At 39.7% G+C, this 9807-nt stretch overlaps 1 protein-coding gene across 2 annotated transcripts in view; it reads left to right on the top strand.

Moving 5' to 3' along the window:
• Window positions 1-62: 62 nt before the first annotated feature.
• Window positions 63-9807, top strand: part of CENPP (centromere protein P) — a 111934-nt gene continuing 102189 nt past the window's right edge. Inside the window, exons 1-5 of one of the 2 annotated variants that reach the window (XM_088171656.1) lie at window positions 63-189; window positions 2037-2191; window positions 2627-2784; window positions 3140-3228; window positions 5782-5870. In XM_088171656.1, coding sequence (XP_088027782.1) covers window positions 2055-2191; window positions 2627-2784; window positions 3140-3228; window positions 5782-5870 — 473 coding nt within the window. In that variant the 5' untranslated portion in view covers window positions 63-189; window positions 2037-2054. Of the gene's footprint in view, window positions 907-2036; window positions 2192-2626; window positions 2785-3139; window positions 3229-5781; window positions 5871-9807 lie in introns of both variants that reach the window. The other variant, XM_014869745.2, reaches the window with a different exon arrangement.

The raw sequence follows: 9807 nt of genomic DNA, 5'->3' as shown, positions 1-9807 counted from the left end.
AAAAAGGGTTCCGCCTCCTGGTGCCGCTGGATTCTGATCGGCTGCTCGCCTCTGCGAAGGTTCCTGTTTCCGGCCGGTCAAATGTGCTGGGAACACGAGGGCTGGGTGCTGTGACAGCGGACGCTTTGAACGTGACTAACCAGGAAGAAAAGCGACGGTGTTTTCCGGAAGACGTGAACAGAAATTAAGGTAAACAATGGAACAGCGACAAAACAAGGCTTTTTTTCCTTTCATTTATAAGAAAGAATTAGGGGATTATCTCCCAGAAGCTCTGTTGTTCGACACGGACGGGAAGGAAGGCGCTGCCAGCTCCCCCCGTTCAGGCAGCAACGGTGGTAGCGCCTGAGTTGGCGCGCGGTTCGAAAAGCGCGGGGCGCGAGCGCCGGGTCTGAGCGCTCCCTTCCCCTCAGCACCCTCAGAGCCGGCCCCGAGCGCTCACTGCCCTCCCTTCAGCACCGGCCCCGAGCGCTCACTGCCCTCCTTTCAGAGCCGGCCCCGAGCGCTCACTGCCCTCCCTTCAGCGCCGACCCGGAGCGCTCACTGCCCTCCTTTCAGCGCCGGCCCCGAGCGCTCACTGCCCTCCCCTCAGCCCCGGCTCCCTCCGCTCCCCTCTCAGGGCCCGGTGTCCGCGGCTGTGGCGGCTGCCGAGGCTTCCAGCGTTCCCCATCGCGCTGTTTGCACACTCGCTCCGGCCCTGGGCACCTCTGTCACCTGCGAGCCTCGGCGCCGATCAGCACCGGCTCCTCGGACGAGTCGCGATTTCAGCATCGCCCTGCGAGGTCTGAAGGTCCGCAGGGAAGCAGCCGGCACGGAGCGCACCGGTTCTGTTCTCACAACGCTCCAAAGCGCTTCCTAGCTCCTCTTGTGGCAGCATAAAGTCAAATACTTGGGGGTATAAACGGGCAGGTACGTAGAAGTGTGAAAGATGTGCTGTCAATGCACAAATATTTATAAATATCCATACATATGATTTATAGGAGAAGTGATTGTAAAGGCTTTGTTTTACTTGATTAAAAAGTAGGGTTTTTTTCTAGATATAAAATCTTTGAAGTCGTAATTAGCGTTTGAGTCTTCTGCAGCCTAGTGAAATCCTTGAGTTTAAGTTGCTGTAAGTAGTTTATGTCTTCTATTGCTGCTGTTAAAAGAGGGATCAGCTTACCTGGGGTAACGTTCTGCCTGGTGTAATGTTTTTCTTTTTCACACCATACTCTTTGTTATGTTTGACCATGACTTTCTTCACTGTGTCCAGTTCAAATAAAGCTGGTGATGACTGGATGATTATTTAATTGCATAATAAACTTCCTTTATTCACTAAGCAAGTTTTTAATGCAAAGCATGCTTTTGATGTTGTTTTCTTACGTGTGTTATAGAGGCACTGTGTCCTATGAAATAAGTTTAAAAAATCCTATTTCCCCCTCATCCCCTTTTACTGAACGATGTAAGTGTGGAACTTGCACATAGAGTAGGGGTGGTTTAAAAACACACAAAACTAAATGTTGGGTTTTTCCTGGCCAAAAATATTAGCACATTAGTTTTGAGCTGCATATTATCTTCCACCGACTTCTGAATGTGTTGTACCTCGGCTGAACATCAGATAATTATTTTTCCTAAAAACTGAGGTTTATTTTTTAAATTTTTGGTGAAACATCCTTATGATTTGTGTCTCTTTACTGCTGTTTACTCTGAAGGCAGATTGTGCTAGGATCAGCTGTGCCTTGTCTGCCCAGGTGAGTCCTTAGGTCAATTGGTCAAAGCTGGATTCCATTTTTATATCTGATTGCAGTTGGTTTTTACCTGTGGAGCAGCTTGTTGTTCTATTACACCAAGTGTAAAACAGCTGGGTGTGCTCCTCAAATAATGACTAATTAAAAAGGTTTTTAAAGCCTTTGATTCCATTAGTTCCCTGATTTAACTTCTGTCTCTGGAGGCTGTGCAGTGCTCTGTATCTTAAAACAATTCCTGATGTTATATTTGTGTTTTTAAAAAATGGATGCCTTGTTTGTTCCTGAGAAAAATCCTTATTTTGTTTTATGTAGTAACAGTGAATCTGAGAAATGGACGAGAGCATTTTTCAACCTTATGAAGATGAAATCCAGGCACTGGAAGAAGAAATTAGGCTGTTGACAGAGAAGTATGAAGCTATCCGACAAGAATCTACCTTCTTTTCTGATGAGGAGGTCCTAAAGGCAATGTATGCCCTTTTTTTTCATTTGTTAGATTAATAGAATTTCCTTGTCAAAATTGTTTGGGATAAGCTTTTGCCTCTATGGTAGAACTCTTCTTATATCAGTAAATGTAAGCTCTGTGGATGAAATAAGTCACTTAAATGAGTAAAGGCATCTTAGCTCCCTTTTCTTGCATGTTTTTGCACATTTCTCAAAATGGACACTTGCACCTCCAGACTGGGAATAAAAGCTGTGTCAGTGAATGGAAAGAATTTATGTAAATTAGAATAGTTTACTGTTTCCAGCAATGTGATCTAACTGAAACTTCACTCCTTGCAAACTGATTTGGGTCTGAAAAGCATATGATCCCATTACCAATGCTTTTATATAATGATATTGCTGTACTGGCATGTTATGTCTGGGTATTTTACCCTTTTGATTTTATTTTTTTTCTGTTCTAGAAAATCATTCCAAAGAGAAACTCAGGAAGAAACCAAGGGATCTGAATCTCTATCAGACCTGAAAGCTCAGCTTGAAAGTCTAGAGACAGATCTCTTATTTTTAATGAAATTTACTGGGTTTCATTTCACAAGTCATTCCAAGAAAACAGTGGAAAAAAGTAAGTAGTTTTGTGTCCTTTACTGAGCATACTGGTTGCAGTTCATCTGCAAGCCTCTGTTCTAATTCACTGTTAGCAGAAAGAGAATTACTTTGAAATACAGTAAGATTTGGTTCATTGACAAAATAGTTTCTGATTTAAATATTGTCGTTTTCCTTAATGGCAAAGTGACAGACTACTATTGTGCTTTGCATAGGGGGAAAGTGGAGTGAGTTGTTGGAGTTTTTTAACATGTTAAACTTCTTTACATGAGGAATGGTAACAGGTGGTACTTTAAAGATGACTAAGGGAAGAAATGCAGTGGTCATTGAATAGGAGTGTCATTGATTTTTTTGCTAACTTGTTTTTATAACAGCTGGAAACAGGACGGTGGAGAAGCACAGATTATCAGGGAAATGTCACTCCCTGTCTTTCCAACTGGAATTCCAGCTTCTTGAAATGCAGGTAAGGGTCAATGTATGTTTAAAAAAAAAACCAAACAAAAAACAACTACTAAACAAAACATCAAATGGACAAATGTCAGCTCTTTCTTTTCCAGCTGAAACTTTCAACTGTTTAATCAGTGGGTTCTTTTGGCTCTTTAACATCTGGATTCAACTTTGGAATTCTGTGTGCATCCAAGCAAGTTCTGAAGGTCAGGTTTAGTGTTCAGCCACAAAGTGGTTACCCTAGAATTACTCAAGTTGGAAAAGACTCTCAAGACCAAGTCCAGCTGTTAACCCAGTACTGCCAAGTCAAGGGGCCTCATCTTGAGCCAGCACAGCTTTCATCCCACACAACACATTCTATAGTCACTTATCTTATTCTGGAAATTCAAAGGTGCTAAATGTTACCTCTCTGGAAGAAACTGAGGTTTCTTTGTTTGTTTTTTTCCTTTAGTTATACTTGTGTGGGATTGGTTAATGTGAGTAGTCATTGCAGCACTGCCACAAGTTACACCAATGATTGCAGATTTTCTAGGAGGGAGCTCTTTCATAGGACTCTATTCTTAGCACAGAATTCACGATGCTAAGCAGAGGAAAACAGCTTTTACCCCAATTTCCAATAGTTTCTTTCTAATACTGTTGTACTTTGTAATGGTATTTCTGACATCAGGAAACCTTGATTTTTTCAGCTCAGCTTTAAAGTTGTTTGGTTTTTTTTTTTTAATTTGATGAAATGAGACTGAGAGTGAACAATAAAGATATCCTTTCTGTTCTTTAGAAAGCCATGTTATGAATCTGGGAATTGAATATTTAGATAGCCACACATGGATTTTATCCTTTGAAATTGTAAGAGTTCAGCTGAATGAGCAACCTCTGAAGTCCTTTTGTGACTTGAAACTTGTGGTCTTCATGATGCCTCTTTACATTTGCTTGTATAAAACTCCACTTAGAATGTTTCTCTCTCAGCTGCATCTCCTGCATGATGACATCTTTTGGTGTCAGAGGGGTTACTGGGTGTTGAATTAATGCCAGTGGCATTGGTGCTTAAAGCCATTGCACCACTGAGCGGCAGCACTTGGCTGCCTAACGCCTCAAATTTGGGCTGCTTTAAATGCTGATGAGATAGGGAATACCAGGGGTATAGATACTTAAAAATCCACACTTCAGCTGTAAAAGTATAATTTGGAGCTAATTTTTGCATGAATTTTTTTGCTTGCTAGAAGTCGTAGTATTCAAAATAACCTGTGTTGACATTAGCATGGACAAGGTAGTGCAGTTATAACCAGTTTCACCTGTCTTGAGGAGTAAAAGGTGACAGCTGCTTTTGGGAAGTGCCCAGCAGGTAACAGGTCTGTTGGTATGCAGCAAAGATCAGGAATGGTTTTTTCACACTGTCAACTTGTAGCTATTTATTCTTACAGTGAAGTCACAATATAGTTAACTCAGCTCCACAGTATTAGGTATTAGGAGGACCTGAGCTTGAAAATCAGCCAAAACAAGTCTAAGCCTTTTGGGAAAGCAATAATTTAAAAAGAGCTTCTTTCTTGCCCAGAGCTTTCCTTTTAAATCTTTTTATTTGGCCCAACAGTGTCATTTTGACATGTTAGTAACCCCCCCATTGGCAACCCAGTCCCTTCAGAAGGTGGCAGGTTAGCTTGTGACTGCTGACAGCTTCTCCACAACTCCATCCCCCTGTTGAACCTCGTACTCTAAACCTAAAATGATTTTTTCTGCTGTTATTTAGTACATGCACTGATCTCTGTAGTGCCTTGCTTTGCTTTTCCCATCTTGAGGGATGGCAGTGTTAGCAGGGCTCTGTCCAAGCAGTACAGGGACTGCTGAGATGTGTGTGCACTCCTCTCTTGCCATTCCCATTTGCTTGTAGTGACTTGGTATAAGAAGTTCAAAGTGAGGCATTTCCTATGGTCTTCAAACCATGATTTGAAGCTTTTTCATTCACTGTTATCTAATCCATTGCTTCGGTGTGTTCAAGAACCCATAGAAAAAGGAATTAACTTCTTTTGTGGTTTCATTTCTACTCTGACCACCTTTTTTTTATTCTTTAACAGCTTATTAGTTAACTTAGAATAATTTTATTATCCTGCACATATTTCTGAGTAACAGTGATGTAAAAAAGGACAATATTTTGAGACAAAACTATAGGGTTTAAAATTAAAAAACCAGTCCAAACTAACAGATAAAACCTTATTTGTAAGTTTGCTGGTATATGTGGCAGCTAAAAGTTGTGTTGGAAAATGAGAAGAATCTTAAAGGAGTGGAATTGATGTAAAAGGAAGTCATGAACCTTCCTTTTAACACATATATTCTCTATGCTGACAAACTCAGGTATTATTGCAAAAGCCTTGTGTGGATAATAGTGTATTCTTGAAATGAAAGAAACTGTATACACACACACACACAAACTGTAGTTTAAAAAATGCTATTCTAAGGATTATAGTACTTAGCAGCATTTATATCTACTTTTTTTCTATTTTTTAATGTGCAAGTAGACACATGTTTTGGAAATTTCTCTGGCAAGGAGAAACATTTTGTTGTTACTTCTCCAATCTAGAACAATGAGAAGGTGTCTGCTGTTGTTAGTGATCTCAGCATTATAATGGAATCCAGAGAAGATTCAAATGTGAGCAAGTTTTTGTCAAGGTAAGATGGAAATTTTTGCTCAAGACAAGTTTTTGTGTGGGATATGGGATACTAAAGGCAGTTCTGAGTTTTCGTGTACATTGCTGGCAGCCAATGTCTTTATGTGATGTGTCCTTAGCTCTACCTAAGCATTTCCCATCCTTTATCTGTATCCTGGAGAGAAGATGAAAGGCATGTGGTTTTTAAGATCTGGAAGGACTGTCACAAATTCATGTTAAACAGAGCCAGGTTTTGCATTACAGTGTGTTTTAGCTGTTTGAAGAGAAATGTAGCATGGTAATCTCAGCTATTGCATTTTAATTAATATAATTGTTCTTCAGATTTGTGTGTGAGCTGCAGAGGTGAAGTGTGGGTAATGCCTAAAGTGCACATCCAGAACCCCTCTCCAGTGTTTGCCTGTTTCTGATTCTCAGCTCTCCATTCCATTCCTCTTATTGGCATCAGGATTTATTTCACTGATATCTTAGAAAATGTAATTTAAAAACATGGAATAGTGTACTGGTGCAATGGCTTAAGACAATTAACATACTAAAACTTAAATGTATGAATGCTGGTTTTTATTATTTTCTGGAGTATGCCAGCTTCTTGTGGTAACATGATGAGTAAATGATTGAATTATTTCTTTGCAGTATTCCACTGAATTCTGCTAGCAAGCTGTTCTGAGAACAAATCCATTATCACTGAGTAGTTGATTTAATTCTTTTTTTTAAAGTTGTTTCTTTTATTTTCTATTATTTTTCAATCTTGGGGAGGGAGAGGAAGGGCCAACAGATGGGTGAAGAGAGAGGTCTATTGAGTTATCTCAGGGTTCAGTAGTCTCTACTGAAACTGATTTATTTACTTAGAGGCTTTGAGAATTCCATATAAATCCACTAAAGCTTGTGGTGTCACTGGGAAGAACAGTTGACTGCTCTCAAGAAGTGGGATTTAGAAGAGGAAATTGCCCTGTTTTATTCATGAGTATTTTATGACAGCAGAAGTGTATTGGAACTTAATAGTCACAGTGGAAAGAAATGTGTTGAAGTAGTGGCAGACTTTATTTCATCTTGGCTGGAGCACTGCTGTCTTGTCCCTGTCTCTTCTCCTTTTTCACCCTGTGCCAGTATTCATAAACACAACTTTTCATGAATGACAGAAGATGTCAACAAAGCAAGTGGTGCCTTCTCCTGAGCCTCCCTTTGCCTGTGCCACCTCTTGGCCTTGTGTCTGTAGATACCCTTGCAGCCACCTGGCCAATAGGATCAGTGGGGTCAGTAAGCTGAGAAATACTTTTGAGGGTGGGATACAACCCAACCTTGTTCCACCACAACACCTTCAAATTTAATTTTTCCCTGTGTACCTTGTTCTGGGCACGGTGTGTGCTGCCAGTGTGAGGCAGTGAGTGCTTTGGCAGTGCCTGTTTGAGAGCACCCCCTGTTCCATTGCCTGAGTCTGTCATCTCCCTTCAGGGTCTGTTTTCTCAGTCCCCGTGTTGGGCTCCTCCTCATTTCTTTTTCCAAGTTCTAATCCCCTCATGTCCAGTTTCAGACTTTTCCCAACCAGCTTTTGTTCTTTAGTCTGCTCCTAAAATTCCTACCTCTTTCCTCCTTTTCCCTCTGTTCCTGACCAGCTGAATCTGGTCTCCTGCTGTTTTGTTCCTTTTCAGCCTCCCTACCAGTTTATTTTCTTCTTTTGCTTCCTTGGCCTATTCTTGCCAAATCCATTGTCTACTTCTGTTCTGTTTTATCTCCTGGCTGGAATTTTTTATCTCCTCAGTTTTCTAATTTTTTTTTTGCTTTGTTTTTTTTTCAAAATACGTGTCAGAAAACGGTCTTTAAGAGCAGCAGAGTTAAAAACTTGGCATTCAGTTCCTGCTTTGGAAGAAAATAGGGGCATGCTAGAACATTTGAGCAATATCTTTTTAAATGAAGCAAAATTCAGCAGTCTGCAGGTACTGCTGCAAAATATATGTGGTACATCTCTATAAAAGAATTGTACATTTTTTTAGAAGTGCATGTATTTTAATATAATTTCTTACACATTTTGTGACAGTAACAGATGTATGCAAATTAAATCACAGTATTTAGTTGTCTTTTTTTGGATTTCATTCGTGTCCCCTTTGCACCAGTTAACACTTGTTATATTTTACTAGTGTTGAGAACCATAACATCCAAAAAAAACCTCTTTGTCAGTGCTTTTTTCTTTTTTGACTTGACACTCCATTATTTGTAGGGGGAGTTAACCTTTGCATGGATTACTTAGGCAAATAGAGATTTTAAACAGTATGAAAATTGCTCTTGCTTTTTACTAACTAGTTAGAATCTGTAGGTCAGAGTGCAGGATTTAGGAAATACACATTATATTAAATTCTGCATGGGCAAGGTCTCTTGCAAATGGAGGGAAGCAGGAATTCTACCCCCAGCTTTTGAGTTGTGCTTTGGTTTTCTAGGCTAATGTAGGAAGTCTTGCATTCTGCAGTGGCTTAAAATAGATTTTCTCCCTTAAAACATATAAAGAAACACATTAAAGGAGTCTCAGGTACTTTTACAACAATTTCTTATATATTATTTCTTCTACATTCTGTATTTTGTTGAGATTTTGTGAAAGTGAAAGGGTGTTTGGATGAAGAGCCTATGATTTTAACTTGACAGAGTTACTCTCTGCCTGAATATCCTTTTAGCTGGTTTTGGATGACTTCTCTGTAACATGGATATTGGCACTGGAGACAGGTGTTTCCTGCCCCAAGTGGATTTTTGCAATGCTAAATTCTTTCAAAATAAAAAAGATACTTGAATTTTACCATTCATTCTCTTATTACCTTGTTATTTTCTACCAATTTTTCTTGATATTTTAGCATTTGGTGTAGTTGACTTCAGCAGGAGGAATTAGGCTAATTTGGGCTAATTAGGAATTACTATTTATGGGTAGATTTGATGATGTGAGCACGCAGTGAATTCTTACAGTGCTCTTGTGCAGTCTCTTACTCCTTTGCCAGTATGGATTTACATACAGCTGTTCTTGCCAAGAGATTCCCCCTTTCTAAACACTGAGTTCAGCTTTCTATCTTGAATTTAGCTGTGCTATGTGAGGAAAGTACCTCCTCAGATATATTACTTGAGTAACTTTTATACATTTTGAAACTGGTTCTTTGAACTTCTACCCAAAACCTTTTCCTTCTGTTGATGAGCCAGCCTTGAAAATTTTCATCTGCTGCATCACATAAAAATGATTTTGAGGCAAAAAGAGAAAATAAACTAAAAACAATGCTAAAACAAGGTCACAATGTTCATGATAGTATTTTAAATAGCATAAACATGGATATTTATAAAAATTGCCAAGTTCTTCAAAAAGAATTTCAAGCGTGCAGTTTTGTAACAAAGCTTTGTGTTGCCCTGTTCCACGAGTGGAGACTGAAACAGCCCAGTTTGTGCAGTTTGTGTGGAATCTGTTCTCCAGGCATGGAGATGTGGGTAGTTGTTACCAAGGCTCCCTAATTCCTATAGAATGTGTCGATTTTGACATGTACAGTTCAGAGTTGTGGTTAAAACCAGCTCCCAGACCAGTGCTAATGAGCTATTGTAAATCAGTGTGGCTGTGTCCTTCCAGGGACTCACTTTTCCCAGTGCTGCCAGCATTTTTTTCATCTTGGTCTGATTTTCTTGGCAGCAGTGACTACTGTGGTAACTTCCTTTAGTGATGCTGTTCTTTCCAGGCTAGGATAAAACTTGTTTGGCTTTTCTTTCACATTTTCAATATCTGAATGACCTTAATGTATTTTTTTTCCAGTTTCTTTGTGTAACATTTTAAGGTTTGCTGTTCCTGTATATTAAATAGAGCTGAATTGGAGGCACATGACTGACTTGGTAATCCACTGTGTTGCAGCCATTCTGTGAATGCCTCAAGTCTCTGCTCTCAGCTGTTCTGAAAATAAAAAAATAATGGCTAATCTCAAACAGAA

This window comes from Sturnus vulgaris, chromosome 11, assembly GCF_052056855.1.
Source record: "Sturnus vulgaris isolate bStuVul1 chromosome 11, bStuVul1.hap1, whole genome shotgun sequence".
In the NCBI taxonomy this organism is placed as follows: Eukaryota; Metazoa; Chordata; class Aves; order Passeriformes; family Sturnidae; genus Sturnus; species Sturnus vulgaris.
The sequence above is the reverse complement of the archived record's forward strand: the minus strand, read 5'-3'. Positions and strand labels throughout refer to the sequence as shown.